This window comes from Fopius arisanus, unplaced genomic scaffold, assembly GCF_000806365.1.
Source record: "Fopius arisanus strain USDA-PBARC FA_bdor unplaced genomic scaffold, ASM80636v1 scaffold00001, whole genome shotgun sequence".
NCBI classification, from domain to species: Eukaryota; Metazoa; Arthropoda; class Insecta; order Hymenoptera; family Braconidae; genus Fopius; species Fopius arisanus.
In genome coordinates, this window is record NW_011887740.1 from 2,174,138 (window position 1) to 2,195,639 (window position 21,502).

A 21,502-nucleotide genomic window follows, 5' to 3' on the forward strand; every position below is an offset into this window, starting at 1 on the left:
CACTAGTTCCACGCCAATCCAAACTCAGTTAAAATTAATTATATCTCTAAATTTTTCGATCTGAATATATTATATCTCTCTACTGGAGGATAGTTGAATTCCGAAGATTTTTATAGAGTATTTTCAGTGAGACGTACGAATCCTCGAAGATGACACTTGTCGAAAAATCGAATCCTCGTGTCTCGATTATCTTATCTACAAATTCCTAAAAACGAAAAATACAATATGTTCTTTTGACGCGTGAGCACGAATTTGAGTTGTAAGAACACCTGTTCATCAACGAAAAATGCATTACATAATTCAATGAACAATTTTATCCCCTAACTATCGATTTCTAAAATTCATTTATCAGTATATCCGAGGGATATCAACAACAGATAAATTTACAATTGTGTTATTTCAAGGAGCTGCGGATAAAAATTGGACTAGACTGTATAAGTAAATCGACTAGACTTCCTCAACTCACACCTACACACTTCCCAAAAAAAAATCGACAATTTACAGATCCCGACTGCAGTGGAACACTCCAGTGCAGTCACTCTCGACTCTCGTCCACTCCGTTGAATACCTATTAATCTAGAGGATTACAATAACGCAAGGCCTTATCACGTGAAGTCATCTGACAAGTGCCCAGTGCCACTGATTCAATTTCCATTAAACTCGTTTAAATCTCTTTGTTACACTCGAAAGATTGACTGCTGCAATTATTGGCAATAGGCACTTTGAAGATGATGATAAACAACGCCAAGTTTGTTCAATTGTTTAATCAATTTTCACCGCAGGCATTCCATAACCCACGACCAGTCGTTCCTTTGGAAAATCGAGAATGACTGTTGCATGGAATCCCATGTTTGCTGAGGCTATTATGTACTCGCATAACGAGAACCAGCTGAATGCTACACGCGAAGGGAATAAAAATGATTTTTCATCTTTGTCAACGGCATGTGAGCAATAAATTAATTATTCAAAGATAATGAAAGATTTTTTTCTTTGTAGTTATTGAATGTATCAATGAGATAAATTCTTTAACGATTTCTACAGAAACCTCAATATGTCAATCGTCTACGAATATTTTTCAACTTTATGATGAAATGAAAATGAACTCACCCAAATCATGACACAGTAATCGATGCTTAAGGAAGAAAACAATGAGTCCAACAGTACTGACAAGACTGGTGACAAATAACTTCTCTTTATAATGTAGACTTTGTGCTGTTGGTGTCACCAAGCGTCCCAATTTGACAGCAGCCAGCATGTACATTAGTGAGCTCACCATGAAAATGATAAAGATTTTCTCATGGGCATCTGCAACCAAACAAACGTATCAGAAACACTTGTTGAATTCAATAACTATCCACAAATGACATTACGACTCATTAAACGACCTTCATTGTCTCTAGATTAAAATTTTCTTCTAGAAAATTTAATGACTCACAGTAATTCTCGCGGTTGGAGATGTATGTTACACCACAGAGGGACGCTATTTCAGCGATGTTGAGCCAGAAGCAGAGATTCAGGAGTCTGCATCCAAGTACTTTTGTTGGCAAATGTTCAAGTGCTGTGAGAATTTTACGGTAAAACGAGTGATAGACGATTGCGATTACGAGTCGGGGTCCGATATGGAGGGCTATGCTGACTCGCCAGAGGTACCTCTGGGGCGAGACTCCAGTTATCGCTGATATTGAGGGAAGCACGTTGTAAACCTGAAAATGTCAGATTATTTTTGGGTGGGCCCCTGGAGAATACACTGGGTTTGCCAGATGCACGGTAAAAGTTACTCTCGCTCAGCTAATTAATTTTTAAAAAATCAATTATTTGACCTATTTTCCCTTGTTTATTAATTTTTATTGAAGCTCGGTTTTGTAAATAATAAGTATTGGGATGAAATTGATTCCGATAACTTATAAAGCTATGAAGATTAAATGAAAACTACAATAAGGTTTCAACGAAAAGAAATTAGCGGATGTACTTGAATGACCCTCTCAAGTTTGTTACAAACTCATCCATATATAGCAATTGAGTCTATAATTTGTATGATAAGGCAGTATGAACTCCCCTTAATTTCTCAGGCTTGTTATTTCCCTTCGCAAATGCGAAGACACTTAGTCATTACACTCAAATGCCACTTAGCGCCCTGAGCACCCAATAAAAAAAAAATTAACCAGATGTTATCACACGACTCTACTCACTCGGCAATGCGTCTCATGTATATCATCCTGTTGAAAAATATATGCAGTAACGAAACAGATTAACAACGTGACGAGTGGTAAACAGGCGGTGGCGATGCACAGTTTTCTGAATGATACAGCAAGATGCACTGAGCTCTTGTCATTGCCAGCATCACTGAGCTCCATTGTCTCATTCGAGTTTTTATCACTGCCCGACATCATGCAGTATTTATAAACATCTTCTGGATGAACTTAGTCACACGAAAAATATTCATTCACAGGTATTCTAGGGGTGTGACAATCCTTTCATCACGCGCCAGGCACATTTTTAGTTCCCTGAGAATAAACCTGGAATAAAAAAAAAAATCGATGAGACGATAGAACGTCTCTGGACGAGAAACTACTGCTCTATCATTCCACTCTATGATTGACCCCTTGAAATTGTTTTCTCTAATGTGAAAATGGTCCACAAGACATTTATATTCCCTATTATCACAAGGCAACAAACAGGACGGTATTTAATTCGTTATCAGTCCTAGGGGTACGATAAACACCACTTAGCTTCATGACCGTAAAATAAACACCTCAATGTCACAATCTGTAAATAAAACCCTACATTTTCGGCATTGATTTTCTCACAACAACCCACCGCCTTAGCTATTAATAGAAAATAACATCACAGTTTTTTACCAAAACACCGAATCACCACCTAAATTAATATTTCTTACAGGTGATCAAATAACTCAAATACCTCTCGCTCGATCCATTGACCCCGTGAACGAGAACCCTTGACACTCCAGTTTATCACAAAGGAAATGGTACAAAACAACAAATAACTTTGAATTAAAAATAAATAATTGAAGTTTCACTTGAAATGGACGTGCGAATACTGAATATTTTTGTAGTGGGAATGTCCAGCGGATTAACCAGTAATAAAGGCACCAGAATTAATTGATTTTTCTTAATGTTTTAGGGTATGTTGGAACGTACCCTCTCTGCAACCTCCATCTGGGTATCGGCGCGTTGTAGGGTTTTCTCCGGCTATCACTTGGGTCAATCCCGCGCGCAGTGGCGCACATCAGAGAACATAAACCAGGGACCAACTCTCTGCAGTTCTAATATACTATGCAGCTTTTTATTCAACATATCCTCCATGCAGTGAGATCACGTGATTAATTCGCATCGTGTCGACAAAGTAGATTTCTCCAAATAAAAAGTAAATAGAAATCCAAAATTCCACTAGGCAATAACTTTAATAATTCATACTGACAATGAAAGGGACAAATATCTCCGAATCTGAAGTTCCGATCGAAATTCTCGTAAGAACCTTTTTTTTAATTCGAATTTCCCTCCACAAAATTGGTTCTGACGGAAATTTCGCAATCTTTGTGAGATTCAGAGATATTCCACATAATGTCAAGCAGAGAATATTAACGAAATTCAATTTGAAGTTTAATCTTGGGTAATTAAGCCAACACCTTGCCCTTTCGTTTTTAATTATTAATTGTTTAAACGAGTATCTAGTTCATAAAAAAGCCGGGCGCTGCAGTCAGCTGGTGGTGGCGATAAAATTTTGACATCTACCCGACGCATGCGCTCACCTCCCCCCCCACAGAGCGCATGTGCAGACAAAGTTAACATATTCCTAGGCTGCTGGGAGAGGGGCGTAGAAAGGAGGCCATATTGTACAGTTAAATTGAAAGAAAAGCAAAAAACAATTTATTGTATTGCAATCGTGATAGTCTTGTAAAATCACCAATACCTACGGTACTAAAATCGAGTACGTGTTGGAGCACGTTATAAACCGAGTATCCACCGCTATCAATCGCGAACTTCCAAAAAGTCATTCAGTGAAGGAACAAAGTGTTTGTAGACTCCCGAAGAGAGAAGACAGAGACGGAAATATCGAGAGAAAGAGGAGAAAAAAAATCTCAGAGCGGACGTTGGTGTTGGATAAGTTGACAAGACGAGAAAGAGAGGAATAGTCGAGGAAAATAAGGGGAGCGAGATCGACACGGAGTGCCCAAAAACGTTTTCTTTCTAGTTCCCAACACCACAGCCAAACCTTCGCCAACAAATACGCGAATTCGTCGGTTTATCCCCATTAAAAAGTGAAACATCGTTTTTTTTAGTTCGTCATCCGTTGAGAGCTTGTTTTTACCAGTGACAAGAGATGGGCACTCGAGAAGATGAGTACGATTATTTATTTAAAGGTAAATACCGCGTCTTTTTATACAAAAACATCATAACCATCATCATCGGTATTTTTTCATTTTAATCGTCAGTAACGTGGCATTAGTCATCCCATCTTTCCCCACCCGTATTTATCCATCTGTTAATTTTATCGTCAGCCTGTTTTTCTCTTCATTCCCTTCAACTTTACACGCGCATTAAGCCAACGAATCATTGACATTGAAGTCAGCACGTCATGAGAACTGACGTTACGCCACGGATGATGTGCCCCTCTTCAACAAGGCGGGCATGATTTTGCCGTTGTAACCGCTACTTTTGTCTCTTCGTCGTTATATCAAACTATTTATCCGCCTCTCAAATTTCCCCTCTCTCCTCCTCCTCCACCATTGGTTCCACTCGTATCAACTCCGATGACGATGCGTAATTACGAATTCAATGAGAATTTTTCGTACTTATGGAATTTCAAATCATAATTTTCCTTGTGTGCAGATTCAGGCAAAACTGAACGAATTACAAATTTTAGGAACAAAGCCTCATAGAGTGCTCCATTGGGGTGGTATTGTCAATAACTAATTGGATGAAATTATTGCTCCCAGTTTATGCTCATTGACTAATAGGGACTCGCGAGATTGAGGAGTTGAACTTATTTGGGTTCTCTGTACGTTGTACCTAGGTTCACATTGTGCAACCTGTACGAAATGTCATGAGTGTATGGTGATATCATCGTTGTGACACATTCGAGTTTGCTTCCTGCATTATTCCTCCCATTCTCGTCATTTCCATTTTTTGTAATAATATCCCACCGGATGTATCAAATTTTCGATTTATCCTGTTACTCAGATTTGTATTGGGCACTTATTGAATGATTTATGGAATAATTGTGTGGCTGACTTGACAGGAGACCGATGTGAGTTTAGCAATTTTCAGTCAGGGAAAAATTTCAGAATAACCAGGAAATGTGAAAGCACTGGAATTTCATTTTAATTTTATGTTTTGGGATTTCGGAGTCTCTGTTATTAAACTGTCCATGTGAAGTTGCCTTGAATAAACAGGTTAGCGAGACACGTGGTATTTTTCTGCTGTCGATTTTATTAATTTTTAATGAGGAAGAATTAGTGAGAGGATGATTTTCACTGGGTAAATATCTGGAATACTGATTGGGAGCTGTCGTTGGATTCATTCACGTGTGGGAAGATTTTGATTGCCATACAGTGATCCCAGTGGCCTTGTTGGAAGAACCACGGGGCATCCATTGATGTTCATTGATCGATCAATTTGAATATCCAATGCATATAATTTGTCACACTGTGGAAAATATGCTGACCCATGGAACTGGAAATACGATGGGTGTCTTAATACTTACGATTTTGTTCCAGTGGTCCTCATTGGAGACTCTGGCGTAGGTAAGAGTAATCTCCTATCGAGATTCACTCGTAATGAATTCAATTTGGAGTCTAAGTCTACCATTGGTGTGGAGTTTGCAACACGCAGTATACAGGTAGATGAAAAGACAATTAAGGCCCAGATATGGGATACTGCTGGACAAGAACGCTATCGAGCCATTACCTCTGCGTGAGTACTTGTATTCTACGGGGGAAACATTGCCGACACTGAATTTTCATTATTTCCGTTATTCTATACTTGTTTGTGGTATTAATAGGTTTGGTATATATACTGAACATTAATTATGAGTTTTACTAATTCGTTTCAATTTTTTTTCGTTCATCTACGAATAATAATGAATAATCAATATCAAAATATCTAATATTAAAAAGCAATAAAGTAAACTAAATATAGATCGACAATTCGTCAGAAGCTGATAATTTGTGGGTATTGATTATTGATATGGAATTTCGAATAAATGATTGACTTTTTTTTTGTTTTCAATTTAGATATTATCGAGGAGCTGTTGGCGCTCTCTTGGTCTACGACATCGCAAAACACTTGACGTATGAGAATGTGGAGCGATGGCTGAGGGAATTGCGAGATCATGCAGATCAAAATATTGTTATCATGCTTGTCGGCAACAAGTCCGACCTGAGGCATCTACGTGCAGTGCCAACCGACGAGGCCAAAGCATTCGCTGAAAAGAATGGCCTCTCGTTCATTGAGACATCGGCACTTGACTCTACCAACGTTGAGACGGCCTTCCAAAATATATTGACCGGTGAGTCATAGATTTCAATGACCAATTGGCAATTCGGCGACCTGTAATTAAAATGGCTTAACCATTATTTTTTTCTTCAGAAATTTACAGAATCGTGTCGCAGAAACAGATTAGGGACCCACCGGAGGGTGATACAATCAGGGCACAAAATGTTGAACCCATCGATGTTAAACCAACAATGAGCTCCGATGGAATGCGCAAGCAATGCTGCCAGTGACTCGCCGCACTGCTTACCACGTAAGTGTCAAACATGTCACTCTAATTTCTTTTCAATATTTTCGCCTCGAAAAACGCACAGCCTCTACTCCTTTCTTCATTCGTATCTTTAGTTACGTATTCAGTTAAACCTAATCCGCACCTCCCCTAATCGATATTCTTTTCCTCAAACAGAAGCAGTAAAATGGGGGGAGATTGCAAGAAAGTGATGGCTGGTGATAGATACTGCAGGTGCGTAACAGTACGAGAACTAAGACTATGTGTGCGGGCCTGTACTCTCGTATACTAGAAGGATTGAGTTTTATTTTTGTTTAATTAATTAATTTTTCTTCGCCTGAATTTAAACAACCGGGGGATGGCTGCGGACTTGTCGATAAAATGAGAAACAGGAAATAAATGAAAGAGCCGAAACGAAGTAGAATCATTAAATTCACGGACACATCTCCAAAGCTCATGCAAACCGAACTAATGCATCCATGATCTTGAGAAATCTGAATGAAACGATCCCAGATCAGTTGTTAATGCGTACTCTCACCCAGTGTCCATAGATATATTGATGATTAAAAAATGTTTTTAATACCCTCGCATTCTCCCCAACTCTCAACACGATGTATATGATTATGTATGCGGGCAATTAAATCATGTATACATACTCCATATACACGGACTCACACACATAGACCACATGCAAGCGTACACGACAACATAAACGATTGAGGGAAAAAAATTTGAAAAAAAAAACAACACAGAAAATACACAAACACATAAATATATTACGTTATGGTAATTAAATGTTGTATTACCGCTTCTTTGTAATACATATACAATTATTCTTCTCTACGCATAGTGTGACCGTGACTTATATAAGCGAATTTGTAATAATATATTTACGGAATTAAACAAATTGGAATAAATGAAAATGGGGGGCTGACAGAAAGTGCATGAAGTAAAAAAGGAATAGTGGATGAGGATAAAACTAAAATACAAGGAAATAATTGAACTAATAAATGTGTACATTGCAGAAAATCATAGAAAACAAACAGAGGGGTTCGAGATATGGTAAATTTCATTGTTTTAATAAACTCTGATTAACAACAAGAAGAAACCCGACCGTGTTGCTCATTGTCCGTCGCGCTCTCACGTAGTTTGTTTTAAAAAAAATTGAAAAATTACAAAAAAAACATTGAAGATAATTCGTATATGTTATAGGCACCATGCTATCGTGCTTTTGAATCACATTGTTTTTATTACGAGAGGCTTTTCTTGTCAAGAGCTGTGCGAAGGCGTCACGAGTATGAAAAATTAATAATAAATGATAAATGATGAAAAATTAAATATATTGATAGTTCTTTAACAATTTATCCTTGACGGAAAGATAAACCAGTCGCCACAGGAGATATTATTTTCATTACGAAATTATTTTCACGTGTATTAATAAATTTGGATGAGTGAAGGATAAAATTTATGATTAATTAATGTTAAGAAATTGAAATTAACAGCTGGGCATCGACAGTCTTTGAGGAAATTGTGAATGAATTATTTTGCTTGCGAACACTGCGCGAGAGATTACATTGTGAAAACCCATAACAATAATAACGCTTGCGGAAACCAAAACCACACAGAGTGTTATGAAAAAAAAAATCGAATTGAGAGAGAACACCACATTATGCGTAATTCTCTAACTTGTATCCATCATTATCACTTCTTTATAGTCTTCGAGGATGAAATATTTTTTTTTCTGTAATACGTATCGTAGAGTAGATGGAGGAGACTGTGGCTGAAAGGAAGAAAGATATTGAACATTTCTTTTTTTTATTTTATTTCTAAAAACGATACACTAAAGAACGAAAAAAATATAAATTAAAGAATTATACAAATTTCAGGTTCTATTTCACTAACTCCCTCCTGTCCCGAAAATTAGTAGTAGATCTTCGGCATTTGAGTCGAGTCTTAATTTCCAGGTCTTTATCGGAAATTATGAATAATTAGGGGAATATTTTTTTGGAAAATGCCGGTTCTTATAATTTTGTTACTTTATCCATTACTTTTACGAATGAAATCGAATATAAATAAAAATTTGAATTGAATATTTAATTGAACTGAAAAATTTCACTCTGCCTAAAATTCTGGTCTCATAGAAAAATCACCTCCTGAATCACACATTTCAAAAATCGAGTCCCATTTTATTGTCATTTCTTGTAATCACATGGAAGAAGTATCGGAAAAACAAGAGCATAAACTGATTCTCTCGATTTTACATGTACGAATGCCACCGTACCAACAAAACACCAAGAGATCATACAATGTCACTCAATCGATTGCTCGTTCTCATATAAAAATATTTCAGGATTGTTTATTAAGCAGCACGACATAGCACGAGACAGTGTTCGGATTGTGCTTGGAAGCAGCTGAGGTTCCCATATCAGTGGGAGTATCCCCGAGCTAAGAGGTCGTGTAGGCCGAAGCTGGTTCAAGTCGTACTGTATTCTTCTGAACTCCCCCCTGCGGATACTGACGCCTCCACTCTAGCCATTTAGTCAACTCCGGATTACTACTTGGATCATTAGCATCGGCACGAGCCTCCAGTTGCTGATAATACGCCTCCCGCAGTAATCTGAACGTCTGAACATTTCTGTAAGGTAAATTCGTGATAGGATCGATGTACTTGGCTGGAAGTCTCGTGATGGCACACAGGGACTTGAGAGTGGGTCTGGGCTGGGGTTTCATCTTGAACGCCTTCTGGAAGAGTTTCTCAGTCTCGAAGGTTATGAAAGTCCTCTCGTAACGCTCACCAGTCTGTTCGGCCTCGATCTCTGGGTCTATGACCTCCTTCGTCTTTGTCTCCAACGAATGCGTCTCATCCAATGACTCATTCGTCTCTTTGTCCGTTTCCTCTGATTTTTTCGACTCCGCTTGTGACAATTTCTCAGGGTCATCGGTGTTGCAATCAGATTCACTCGGTTTTCCCTCATCTCCATCACTCTTCCCTTTCTCCTTCTCAGCTGGATTCTTCAGCACCATGACAGGCATCGCCAAGGACTGATACCGAATTATGGAATGGGAGTGGGCTTTCCTCACAGTCCTCGTGTTCTTCTTCTCACTCTCCAGCTTCTGGTACTTCTCCAAAGACTTCAGGTTAATTTTTTCAGTTTCCAGAGCCTCCTCGAGGAGCTCCTCCTGCGTGGGCTTCCAATCATCATGACGTCGCACTTTGACTTTTCTCCTCTGATCTTCATTCCTCTCTCGTAGTCTCTTGGCTGTTGCAGCTGACTTGGAAGCTGTTGATCTTCGCAGGGATTTCCTCTCTCTACTGTCATTGAGAAACCTTTTGTCTCGGGGGGCTCTTGGCTTCTTCTCTTTGGGTGCTGACTGTGTCTGTGCTGCTGGTTTTGGCTCTTTGTACGCCTTTGTCACCAGTCGCCGTTTCTTCTTGGGTCCCTCCTGTTCCTGATCCGAAACTGGCTCGTCATTCTCGTCTATACTGAAGTCGGAATCCACTTCATCTTCTCCTTCGTCCTCCATCCTAAATATAAATCGTGACGTGATGATAATTGGGGGGGAAGTAGCTTGAGTACATAAAGGCACTTGATTCATTCATGATCATCGATTTCCTTTATGATCAATGGCCTACAATGAAGCTGGGAATACGCAGAAAATTCCTCCATATTCATTCGTAAACATATATAATCGTAAATTATAAATAATTAAAAAATACAAACAACAAATGACAAAAGAAGGGTAATAAAACTTACATGTAATCATTATCCTGCTCCACCTCCTCGAATCCACCATACGTAGTTTTATAAAATTCATCCTCCTCCTCCTCATTCAATAATTTTGCCATTTTATTGCCGGCATTGGCACGTCTTTCCCTCTGCGAAGCCATTGTTCTCAATTTATTATTAACAACACACTCCCCTTTAAAGCCACTCAAACTTCAGAGGTGATCTTGCCAATTCAATTTATTAAGAAAATCCGAAGATCAATTGTCTCTCGATAATTTAATAATCTCAACTATAAAATCCGAGACTCGTTCCCTTGTTCAATCTAAACCCCTCAATTTTGACTTTATCCATCAACAATGAGTACTCCAGTCTCCCCCCAACCCCCCCGAACACCCAAAAATCCGTAAAATGAGTTCACCGGAGTCTCACCACCTCGTGTGAATAAATAATCCCCTTTGTCCTTTCCAAGTTGAATGAACCATTTCCCCTCACAAAGCAAATTCCCATAAACAAAAACACAACTGTCTTCGACTTTTGCTGTACCCAGAACTAGAGACAACCTGGAGATTCCCTTCTCCGTCCCATCCTCTCCCACATCGTGTTGTTCTCCGAATTCACAAGATGGCGACATGTCATCCCCATGAGAACTCTCTCAAAAAATGGAGAGCCAAGTGATCCAATTGGCCGATCCTCCAATCGACAAACCAATAAGCTGACTGGAATGAAACGAAGAGACAGGTGTTCCCTCTGGCTAGGCCATATCGCATGGACAATTGGACTTCGGTCCTTCTCGGCAATGCCCGTTGCTATTTCGTTGAAGCTGACCAAAAGCCCATTGGTACAAGTGGAGGGGTGAATAAGGAATAGGTACTAGCCAGCGAGCTCTAACTTTACACCAGTCATCACCAGTATTTGTCCCTCCGCCCGTACGTTTTGGTGATTCTAAATTTCTTATTTTTCTCCAACACCACAAACGACAAAACGGCGTACTGGGTGTGAACGCTCAAACAATAACGAACATACTTATTTACTTTTCTTTTGTTCATTAGTTATGATTTACGAGGGCATTAAAAATCAACTGTACAAGTGAAAATACGAGTTTCAACGGTTGGACAGAGCACACCAGGAAAGAAGAGAAAACAAAAGTAAGAGGAAAAAGAACATCAAAAAGTGCCTCGTGAATAGTGTGAAAGGGCATTGATCACTTATTAATTTTTTTTTTAACTAAAACCGTGTCGCTGTTATAAATATCCATTGTTCAAACTGAGGATTTTAATAATTGACGTGATATCGATAAAACAAAGCCAAGTTTTTTACAGTGAATTATGTGGAATACTGAAGCGAGATTACGAACGGCCACACGTCTAGTCAGCTGACATATTGCGCCCTGCTACACCACAGCAGCCTTCGGTGAGTGTGTCGCAATAAATTCAAAAGTGAGCTTTCTCAGTTCCTCCCAACACGGTGGACCTATTTTTACCAAATAAAATCCCACATCCCACTGGTGTACCTCCCTTACCACCCCACTCTCCCCTTGTCCAAACTAGACCAAATGCCAGAGTGATTTTGACGTGCCCAGAGGTCTCAATTCACTTATTTCGTATTAAATTCATAATATCCGTTTCACATTTATTGTTCTTGCGTCCTCGGACTCGGCGTAATCGTGGCCATGGGTGTGTGATACAATCGTACGTAGAGATTACGAGTAGAGTGCCACTGGCTCTCTTCACCTTCGACAAAGAAGCCACGCCACCGTTAAATCTCTGGTATACCCTGGAATAGTTTAAATCAGAAAAAAATCATTATTTATTCTTCCAGAAGTTGCATTGCCCCCCTACCCACTCGAGCTCTATTTCCTCATCAACTTATTTCTTTTTGATTGTCGAATGCGTATGGACGACGCCAGCGCCGATACGATTATATAGCAGCGTGAGGTGTACACTTGCACGCTCACGCTTTCGCCCCCCCCTCGTCTTTCACATACTTTCATCTCACTCTTACATTTCATTCGTATTTTTTTCTCTCTCATTTTTATTCTCTCTCTTCTCCCTCTTCTCACTGCCTAAGCCCTCAAGGCCCCTGCGGTAGAGTCTGTTCTCCTCACCCTCGTCTCCACCAAAAAACCTCGACAATACCTCCGTCTACTTCCATCGCTCCCATCGCTTCCAACGCTTCCAACACACCTCCTGCCAAGTCCAATCCAAAACTCACAAGGGACCAGACCAGAGGGGGGGTAAAATATGTTTACCGAATTTCAATTGCCGAATAGCGCACCCCAGGACTATCGTTATTTTCTCGCACATTTTTTAGAATGAATTTTATATTTTTCTCGGGTTGAGCTGTTATGAATCGAACACACGAGATATGATAAGGAAGGGGTCAAAAGCTTAGGCGCATTTGACTCAGTACTGCGTCTTGAAACGTCTTACTTTCCACTTTTACGGTCGCGTGGGTTTCTACTTGTTCTCCAATACATTGAGGTTTTGTATTAAATCTTTATTATCACACTCCCTCGCTTTTTCTCACCGCTTCCCTCCCACTCGTTCTCACGGTGGATTTTTATTTCTCTCTCCCTCCACTGGTGATTTTTATCTCGATGGCTTGCCTCGGTATTGTTTTGCGAGACTTCTCTCTGATTTCAAATGAATTTTGATTTTGCCGTTGCGTCAGACAGCGCAAGAGGCCAGGAGGAATCAGCTGACTGTCATGTTTCAAAATTCCAGTGATTCCTAGGATTTTTTTCCCAATTTTTGTCCTCTTACACGTCGGGATTCATTTGTCAGTGGATAGTAGACTGATGACACCATAAGTTTTTACTTCTCTGGGTGCCCCCACTCCACGTAGTTACCACTTGTAACCATGTCCCCCACTCCTAAAATCAATGTTAAACCTTATGCTGACTTCAGTATATTTACTTTTGTCCTAGAATGACAGTTGCGGAGTTGAGACCTAGTATGTGATAAGTAATCGGGAAGTTGGTGTGCGTCATCGTGTCACTTGGTTTCTGGTTGTGAGTCAATTCTACGGTGAGCACGTTGATTCTTCGAGTGAGTGACGTCACACTGACGCGTCATTATTTTTACGAATGAATGGTGATAAATTGAAAAATCAAGAAATCTTTTATTCGGATTAGACGTCGTCTTGGTGCCTCGACACTCGGACACGTGTCCCACTAGACTTTCTGATTTGTTTTCCTCTGGTATCCAGTGTTCCTCCCTCTGCAGGCTATTCTCGGCCAAAGTACTGGCTGCAACGTGACCCAGGAAGAATGTATATTGTCCTCGGCAAGGACGCGAGACATTTGTTTCACCGGGAAAAACAGTCACGTGTCATTTAGGCTTTCATTCCTCGTGGAATCATTCTGAGGAAGTGACAGTTCGTACAGCATGTGGTGCCTATTTTTTTTATGTCACGAGATGGCAGGGGTTCAGATTCTTGGCGTCCTTATTTCAATTATCTTTCTCTGAATTGAGGGGTTATTTTTACCCAGGATTTGACTCATCAGATGGATCTTGAGAAATTAATTCTTGGGTTTGAGCTATCTATTGTTCTAGTTGGAGATAAATTCATGCGACGAATTGACACTTTTGATTTCATTTCTTGTGTTGAATTTATGAGATAGGGGAAATTGACAGGACAATGTGTGTTGAGGAGATCAGAGCAATCCCATATGTTTGACATCTCTTAACGATACGTTCGGAAAATCTCGGAGTTGAGCTGAAAATGAATCGTGTCAAGTAAACAATGGCCTTGACTTTATCGTCGGGTCATTATTCGGGCTAGCTGTGTCCTTCGTTCTCCACTCGAATACATTAAGTACACATCAACGTATCACGAAGAGTTTAGAGCCTATCGTCCTTCGTGCAACCTTTGCCACACAAACAAACGCATTTAAAAAACTCCACTACCAACGAATATAGCGCGAGCTCCATTCGCGCACTAACTTGCGTCAAACAGATTTTCTCAATCTTTATTTCAAACCGCACACCACATTAAACATACGTACAAACTCGTGCAACTCGAGGACACACTTGTCAAATCTATTCTATTGAGTGCCGTGATCGTCCGATTAAAAAAGCCTTGGACACCAACCAACTCCCATGAATTACTTTGTTTCCGCATATTGATTCGCAGCTGATTATTTCTTGGCACAACGCATCCAATAGCTATGGAAAAAACCAGCGGCTATTGACACCTATCGAATCCTATCAGAGGAGCAAAAAAAATCACTTTATGACAAGTGCGAGACAGATCGCCACCCCTCGTCTAAAGACATTGTCAAATTATTTATATTTACCGAATATGTACTCGTTCGGTGGTCACTGTTCGCCGCAGATGTTTGACGTTTGAACCTTGGCGACAGGTCAAGCCCACCCGAACGTTCGTCACTCGGGTTACGAGGGGCTAAAAGGTGGGACACAGGTGAATTACCACGACACCCTTGCTCCAGAATGCCATAGCCCTGAAACCTAAAATCATCTCTTCATGACGTCAGTCTGCAGATTATTCTTTCAAGGCAATTAACGCTCAACTCCATTAATATCCACCCGTATCAGTGACGCAGATGTCGTCTAATACACTGCAAGAATAGAGGGGTAGAATTAACCGGTTTCAACCATCAGTTGTTCGCGATCAGTACGTAATATTATTTATAAAGATTCACTTTGATTCCTTCAGAGATCTTCACGATTTTTTCTTTTTCCGGCGTTCTACTCGTGAATTGGTGAGAATAAATATTTTCTCAAGTTATTTCATAAAATTTCAATAACCACAAAATACTCACACTCACATTTTTATCATCCATAAGTTTTCCTGAAATTTCAAGAAATTCCCTCGTCGAAAAATCTTTTTACATTCCAAGCTTAATTACAAACTAGAAAAGGCATAATCCAGGAGGTGTCAGCCATCCCCTAATTATCGTAGGGACTCCTGAAGACATGTGACAGCGCACAATGCGCATTGCGCATGGTATTTAAGTGGTATTTGAATACTCCCTGGCGCCATCTCACTCCTTCTATTCTCCATCCTCTCTCCTCCGTAAATTAATTTACCTCTCACTCCCCTCCACCTGCTATTCCCACCACGCTTTTCCCTGCGCTACAATTCTGCGCAGATCCGCCTGCTTTCTTATCATCAAAAAGCCAAAATTCTTCAGAGAAAAATTCAAGGCAGATGCATGTAGTCCTGGAGTCCTGAAAAAAAAAACCCCCAAAAATTCCACCGTTCCCCCATTTTCCGTCATTTAAATGACTCCCCCCTCTGGGGTTCATGACCCCGAAAAATCTAACGGGTCTTCCTGAATCAGCCGATTGTAAACTCCACCAGAAGTTGTCGCTGTACTTGCGTATGATGCCTTAGCCCCGATGGTGTTGGCGCACGGGTAGTTTTGGTATCGCCATCATGAAAACATTCGTCCGCCGTCGTCGTTATCGTTGCTCTCCTCCGTCCTTGCCTTTTTGCCTCAAATAACCACGGGCTCACCGTACCCCATCGTCAAACTCAAAATATCGAACGTCGTGACAACGACGACGGCACCACCGAGTCACTCGTTTCAGCTCTCAATTTTTTAAACGTTAAAATCAAGACCAAACCCAAAAGGGGGTGGGGAAAGGGGGGAGGGGGGCAAAATTACTTTTTTTTTCAGTGTAACACAATAGACTCGAGTGGTTTAGAGCGTTTTCAATTGAAATAGTGTATGTGTGACTTTGACGGAGTGAAGTGAGTCGCTCTCACGGGTGATATTAATGTGTACGTGTGTATCGTGGTGACGAGAGGATACGAGTCGCGGGGAAATCCTCAGCGCTGTTCACTAAATACATACGTGAATAAAACGAGAACAAATAGTGTGTGAGAGAGAGAGAGAGAAGGATTGAGCTTTGACGTAGCTGAAGGGACAGCAGGGCTGTGATAAAACGGAATCTGTGCAATTCTCCCTATCCCCTTTCCCCTGGCCCATTAACAACCAAGTGTGTGTGAGAGAGTGAGGGTTTTTCAATGTGTACTGGTGTGTTCCCTCTGCGATACGGACACAGGAGCCCACTTAAATGCCTGAGAGACACTCTTACTCCATGTTGTGCATCGGTTGCAACACGATTGCGTGCTGGAAAGTGAGTGATATCGCCCAGTGAGGCTCGTTTTTTTTTTCTCTTTTTTTTCTCATCATCTGGAGCTTTATAATGCCTGTGTATCTGTCAACTACAACCCCCTCCGCCCCTCGCCCCCTTTGCCCCATCGCCCCACCGCCTCCTTTCCACCCTCTCCCGCCACCGCTGATTTTTCTCCTTTCCCGCCCCCACAGTAGCCACCCCCTTATCACCCTTTATCCACTGCCACCCCTGCGTCATCTCCACTGCTGTGAAAAACCACCCCTTCCCATGATGGGCATTGTCTCCTGCCAAGGGAGGTCAGAAATTTATGTAGATAAGCCCACGCAGGCTCTCCCTCCTCCACCATGAGCTCTGGTGAAGGGACATTTCAATGTATTTTATGAGTTTTTACTTGAGAAAGGCCGAGGGCTCCTCGTCGTTTGTCAACACATCTGATGTCCTTAGCATCTGTTCATTCCCCTGATTTTCAGTTCCAAGCAACTGATTGGGGGATTTTTTTTTTTGGGGGGGGGGGGGTTTCTGTTGGGAGATTTGGGGGTGGCGATTTTTTTGGGAGTTTGGGAGGGGTTGGGATGGTAGAGTGGGGGGGGGGGGAGAAACGGGGAAAGATAATTCAGCGACAGGAGATAGTTGTTATCTGGTTCTGTGGACAAGTGACCGTATCACATGGAGAGTTTGTGTTATTGGGGTCAAACCCGGGAGCAATCCAGAATACCTGGAATTTGGTTTGTTAGAGATATTGGCAATGAGGGGCGATAGAGCCTTTTCAACGCGAAGACTGAAAGGATTTTGGAGTTAATCCTCCACACCCCTTTCTTACCTGATCCTTATTAACGCAAAAGTTAAGTTTTCGAGTTAATCCTTAATACTGATTTCTTACCTGACTCTGACCCTGGAGACGACACCCTGGCGGAACCTCCCACTATTTCCGGATTTGAGAAAAGGGGGAAATTATTGTTGTTTCCAGGCTTCACCTGTAGGGTCTCCATTCATGTTTGGGGAGTTATTTAAATTTCGGTCAGTTGTCGGTCTCCTCTTGAGGTAATAACACGTGGAATTGTCTCTCCGCAAAATATTTTTGCCAAATAGTAGAACGTGGGGTTTATTAAATTTCACCGGATAGGTGGTGATTTATAGTGCAAGAAGCTGAGAAAATTTGGCGTCGTCCAGCCTTCAGGGGTTGATAGAGTTTTTCATTAGTCGTGAAGTCATTAAGCGCAGGTAAAAGATTTCGTATATTCGTAATTAATAACGCAAGCGTCACCCAACTTTTATTGGATTTTTATCAGATGAAACTTGGACTTTACACTTTTAGTTTACAATTTCATTGATTGAGGCCGAGGAAATGTGGAAATGTTTTTTTTTTCGCCAAAACCCAATATAATCCCTCATAATTGTCTAACCAATGAATTTTCCTTCCTCTTCCCCACCAGATTACAGAACTCTACTCGTCGTTTCTAAAATATAGAAGATTCGAATGAATAATTTCACTCGTTTATTCCGAGATTAGTGGCTTTTTTAATGATGAATTAAATCGCTCGACTGGATGAACACTCAATGATTTCACTTAATCCATCCCAGATTGAATACGTGAATTCCATCGAAGAGTTAAAAATCAATCGAATATTGTAAATTTTCAGATAAACCCGTGGTGACAGCCAGTCGTGGTGGTAGGATTGGCAGAAGGGCCAGGACAAGCCTTAACAAACTACCGTGAATCGAGTTGACTGCGACTTGCCACTGTTTTTTTTTCCTCTGGAGACAGTGTTTTATCTAGAATATTTCGCATAAACAAGCGAAGAATATAAAGTTGAAGCTTTTTAAAGGATTAAAAAGACTCGATTAGCAAGATATTAAGGGTAGAAGGGACAGAATAAATATGGAGCGCGAGTCAAACCCTATGCAAGCCCTGTGCCGCAGTGGCTGTGGATTCTATGGCTCACCGGCCACCGATGGCCTCTGCTCTCTCTGTTACAAGGAGAATCTTAAGAAGAAACAACAACCCCCTGTATCGGCTGCTACTGTATCAGCCTCACAGACCGTCTCTGGTAACGCTGGTACGTTGCAAAGCGGTTTCAGCAGTCCAGCATCAACGGGTACTGCTCAGCCTACCATTCCCACCATACCACAACCAACGACAGATCTACCGAGTCCCAAAGAGGTGAGTTTTATTTTTCTTCACATTGTTTTACGTTTTTTCTGCAATTTTTTTTTTATCAAGAACTATTTCTGCTGTGAACTCGTAAAACGAGGTCACTTAACTTAGCTCTTCGGTTGAATTTTCAGAAATACCTCTGAAACTAAGGGAGGTAGCGGAATTTTTGTCAGGAACTTTTTCAAACTCTCCATTAGACCTATAAAAAATATTCCGATGAGTATTTCGATATCTCCCTTACTTTCAGAGATATTTCGGAAAATATCACCGGATAGATGAGTTAACGTATCTTGTCTTGCCATTACTGCAGATGTATTTTCACTATTACTATAAATTTCAATAGTAAAGAGCTATGAAGTTTTTTTAAAGATTCCTGATCAGAACACAGAAATAGAGAATTTCACAGAAGTACTGAGTATTTAAAATAAACTCTTCAATGAAACAGAAAAATAGCGTGAGGTTTTGAATATTCAAGAATGGGAAATTCCTTCGCCCATCGGAATCATCAATATTCAATTCTACTCATAAACTTAACAGTCGTCAAGCTTAAGTTCAAAGATTAAAATCATATTTTCTAAACAATTGTATTCAGTGATATAAATCTATTGAGGATTTAGGCTTGAGTGATATTTAAGGGATTTTTCATTGAATGTCTCGGTGAGATTTCTTTATCAGAGAACTGGTGAGAAGTGAAAAATTAGTAGAAAGGCAGTCTATGCACCAGATAACAGAGAGAGGTGCAATAAATTTTAATGCACACGGTGTTGAATGACATTTTTAACGACTGCGATGACGAAATGTCGTCAAAAGTTTCATTTCTCAACTAGCACATTTATGTTGTACGAAAATTCCGATCATTAAGAGAATTGATGCATTGTTCAATACTCCTTTAACGAGTAGTACAACATCAATTTCTAATTCCACGTGAAAGTTCAGTGAATTTCATTGCAGAGCGTTGTGAACGCAATATATTCATTTGATAAAATTTTTCCATGACTCGACAACTATCTAAGTTCGATGATTTTTTTTTAAATATTGGAATAAAATTGTTGCTATGGTATCAAACAATCAAATCATCACATATTTTTCGGGGTTAAACAGACAAATTCACCAGTAGTGTTATGAGCTCTAGCCATGGCCCATCATTTCCCAATGACTCACTGAGAACATCAGTAAATGTTGCAGTTAATTGTTATTCCGTTTTTTGTGATGTAAATTAGCGAAGGAAACATCCAGAATAAATATACTGTTGAGGAAATTTCAGTATTGCTTTTCTTCTGGACATTTACCTTCATTAATTGTTCAATAACTATTTATTAATGAGTGGGTGAATTATCAGGTAAACAGGGACGATCAGGATGGCGAAGTTGGGGCGAGTGGGGCGGCCGAGGGCTCGGTCAGCAGTGGGGATACCGATGATTGCTTTGATGGCAAAGAGACTGACAAAGATCCAAAAAAGAAGAAAAATCGTTGTGCACTTTGTCGCAAGAAAGTAGGCTTAACTGGTAAGTCCTCAATTAAAATTTTTTTATTATATCTATGATTTAAGATGTCAGCTTCCCTCATTTAATTCTTTGAGATCAATTCAAATGAATTTATTCGTACTGAGAGCTATCTCAAGTACCATTTAATAATGTTTCTCCAAATCAGAGAAGTTTAGTTAATTTTAATATTACTTTTACAAAATAACAGTTGAATTTTTCGTTAAAAAATGAGTTATGAAAAATTATGAGTACTTCCAACTAAAGACCAATGTTAAGAGATTAATAATGATTTTTTTTTCAGGATTTGAGTGCCGTTGTGGTGGACTCTTCTGCTCTGTGCATCGATACAGTGACAAGCACGACTGCAAGTTTGATTACAGAGAAATGGGCGCTCAAGAGATACGGCGCAATAATCCAGTTGTTGTTGGTGAAAAAGTGCAAAAAATTTGAACTATTTTAGTGTGTAGTCGTTGGGAAAAAAATGGTTATATAACTATATAAACAAAAACAAAAAAATATTACGAAAAAAATGGCAAAAAAAAAATTACAAAAAACATATGAAAAAAAAACACGGAAAAAACACCGGAGATAGGAGAAAACAAGTAACAATAACGAGATAAATTGTCTGGCAGCTGATTGCACATCGAGGAATGAAGAATGCAAGAGAACTTAGTAAAAGTATGTGAATAATTGAGACTACGAGTGGATGTATAGGTATGTCTGCTGATGAATGTGAGAGCAATATGTCGAGTAACAAAATGGGTAATGCAAATGCGTGAAAATTCTTTTTGACATACCAGCGAGAGTAATAAAAATCAGAATTCAAACATTAAAATGATTGGTAAAACATTGTAAAAAATTAAAGTGTGCGAGTGTGATGATCAAACACGAGTGTCAGTGCCATGTCAGATTGTCATCCTAGTGAGAGTTTCAACAGCCAAGATGAGAGAAAAAAAAAACAAAATATGCAAAAAAATTAATATCTGGTTACTAACTGCTGTCAGCATACTACTATTACCTACTATTATCACTATGATATTACGGTTTATTATTCTTATTATATTACGTTTATTAATTTACTTAAATCTGCAAAATTCGCTGGATAAAAACCGATAAAAAAACCGAACTATTAAAAAGAGTAAATAAAATTATGAATAAATTTATATTTAAGTAGACGCGAAATTCCTGGTGCAGTCAGTCAGTCGGAGATTGATCTTGTTTTGGATAAACGAATTGGGCGGGTGGGGCCGAGAGGGGGGTGGGGAAGGGAGAGGGGGAGGGGCTTGA

General features: G+C 39.9%; 4 protein-coding genes across 8 annotated transcripts; 2 read left to right on the forward strand and 2 right to left on the reverse strand.

The window, feature by feature from the left end:
* Positions 1-761: 761 nt before the first annotated feature.
* Positions 762-3,323, reverse strand: LOC105273349 (post-GPI attachment to proteins factor 2-like). 2 transcript variants are annotated; one of them, XM_011315748.1, is made up of 5 exons: positions 3,159-3,323; positions 2,190-2,516; positions 1,436-1,703; positions 1,108-1,305; positions 762-896 (listed from the first exon to the last, which is right to left on the reverse strand). In XM_011315748.1, the coding sequence occupies exons 2-5, from the start codon at positions 2,388-2,390 to the stop codon at positions 763-765; spliced, it is 801 nt and encodes a 266-aa protein (XP_011314050.1). In that variant the 5' UTR covers positions 2,391-2,516; positions 3,159-3,323; the 3' UTR covers position 762. The 2 variants fall into 2 exon arrangements, with proteins under 2 accessions (XP_011314050.1, XP_011314058.1); XM_011315756.1 differs by having other exon boundaries at positions 2,920-3,323.
* Positions 3,324-3,810: 487 nt separating this feature from the next.
* Rab11 (RAS oncogene family member Rab11) lies at positions 3,811-8,220 on the forward strand. The gene is made up of 5 exons (XM_011315768.1): positions 3,811-4,381; positions 5,738-5,933; positions 6,254-6,528; positions 6,609-6,765; positions 6,919-8,220. Exons 1-4 carry the CDS (start codon positions 4,342-4,344, stop codon positions 6,743-6,745), a joined length of 648 nt encoding a protein of 215 aa, XP_011314070.1. The 5' UTR covers positions 3,811-4,341; the 3' UTR covers positions 6,746-6,765; positions 6,919-8,220.
* Positions 8,221-8,414: 194 nt separating this feature from the next.
* Positions 8,415-11,190, reverse strand: YL-1 (Vacuolar protein sorting-associated protein YL-1). Its single transcript, XM_011315780.1, has 2 exons — positions 10,497-11,190; positions 8,415-10,267 (listed from the first exon to the last, which is right to left on the reverse strand). Exons 1-2 carry the CDS (start codon positions 10,628-10,630, stop codon positions 9,187-9,189), a joined length of 1,215 nt encoding a protein of 404 aa, XP_011314082.1. The 5' UTR covers positions 10,631-11,190; the 3' UTR covers positions 8,415-9,186.
* A 181-nt stretch (positions 11,191-11,371) lies between these two features.
* On the forward strand, positions 11,372-21,346 carry drn (doctor no). 4 transcript variants are annotated; one of them, XM_011315800.1, is made up of 5 exons: positions 11,372-11,614; positions 11,789-11,879; positions 18,217-18,737; positions 20,071-20,236; positions 20,517-21,346. In XM_011315800.1, exons 3-5 carry the CDS (start codon positions 18,456-18,458, stop codon positions 20,663-20,665), a joined length of 597 nt encoding a protein of 198 aa, XP_011314102.1. In that variant the 5' UTR covers positions 11,372-11,614; positions 11,789-11,879; positions 18,217-18,455; the 3' UTR covers positions 20,666-21,346. The 4 variants fall into 4 exon arrangements, with proteins under 4 accessions (XP_011314102.1, XP_011314095.1, XP_011314120.1 ...); XM_011315793.1 differs by having other exon boundaries at positions 11,372-11,879; XM_011315818.1 differs by lacking the exons at positions 11,372-11,614; positions 11,789-11,879 and adding an exon at positions 12,926-12,949.
* The last annotated feature ends 156 nt before the right edge of the window (positions 21,347-21,502 follow it).

Excerpts from the sequence above, each read along its gene's own strand:
- drn (XM_011315793.1), top strand. The coding sequence starts at position 18,456 with ATGGAGCGCGAGTCAAACCCTATGCAAGCCCTGTGCCGCAGTGGCTGT. Across the intron at positions 18,738-20,070 it reads ATCTACCGAGTCCCAAAGAG|GTAAACAGGGACGATCAGGA; the intron begins GTGAGTTTTATT and ends GTGAATTATCAG. Across the intron at positions 20,237-20,516 it reads CAAGAAAGTAGGCTTAACTG|GATTTGAGTGCCGTTGTGGT; the intron begins GTAAGTCCTCAA and ends TTTTTTTTTCAG.
- YL-1 (XM_011315780.1), bottom strand. The coding sequence starts at position 10,630 with ATGGCTTCGCAGAGGGAAAGACGTGCCAATGCCGGCAATAAAATGGCA. Across the intron at positions 10,268-10,496 it reads GAGCAGGATAATGATTACAT|GATGGAGGACGAAGGAGAAG; the intron begins GTAAGTTTTATT and ends ATTTATATTTAG.
- Rab11 (XM_011315768.1), top strand. The coding sequence starts at position 4,342 with ATGGGCACTCGAGAAGATGAGTACGATTATTTATTTAAAG. Across the intron at positions 5,934-6,253 it reads TATCGAGCCATTACCTCTGC|ATATTATCGAGGAGCTGTTG; the intron begins GTGAGTACTTGT and ends TTTTCAATTTAG. Across the intron at positions 6,529-6,608 it reads CTTCCAAAATATATTGACCG|AAATTTACAGAATCGTGTCG; the intron begins GTGAGTCATAGA and ends TTTTTTCTTCAG.
- LOC105273349 (XM_011315748.1), bottom strand. The coding sequence starts at position 2,390 with ATGATGTCGGGCAGTGATAAAAACTCGAATGAGACAATGGAGCTCAGT. Across the intron at positions 1,704-2,189 it reads TACATGAGACGCATTGCCGA|GTTTACAACGTGCTTCCCTC; the intron begins GTGAGTAGAGTC and ends TGACATTTTCAG. Across the intron at positions 897-1,107 it reads ATTACTGTGTCATGATTTGG|CATTCAGCTGGTTCTCGTTA; the intron begins GTGAGTTCATTT and ends CTTCGCGTGTAG.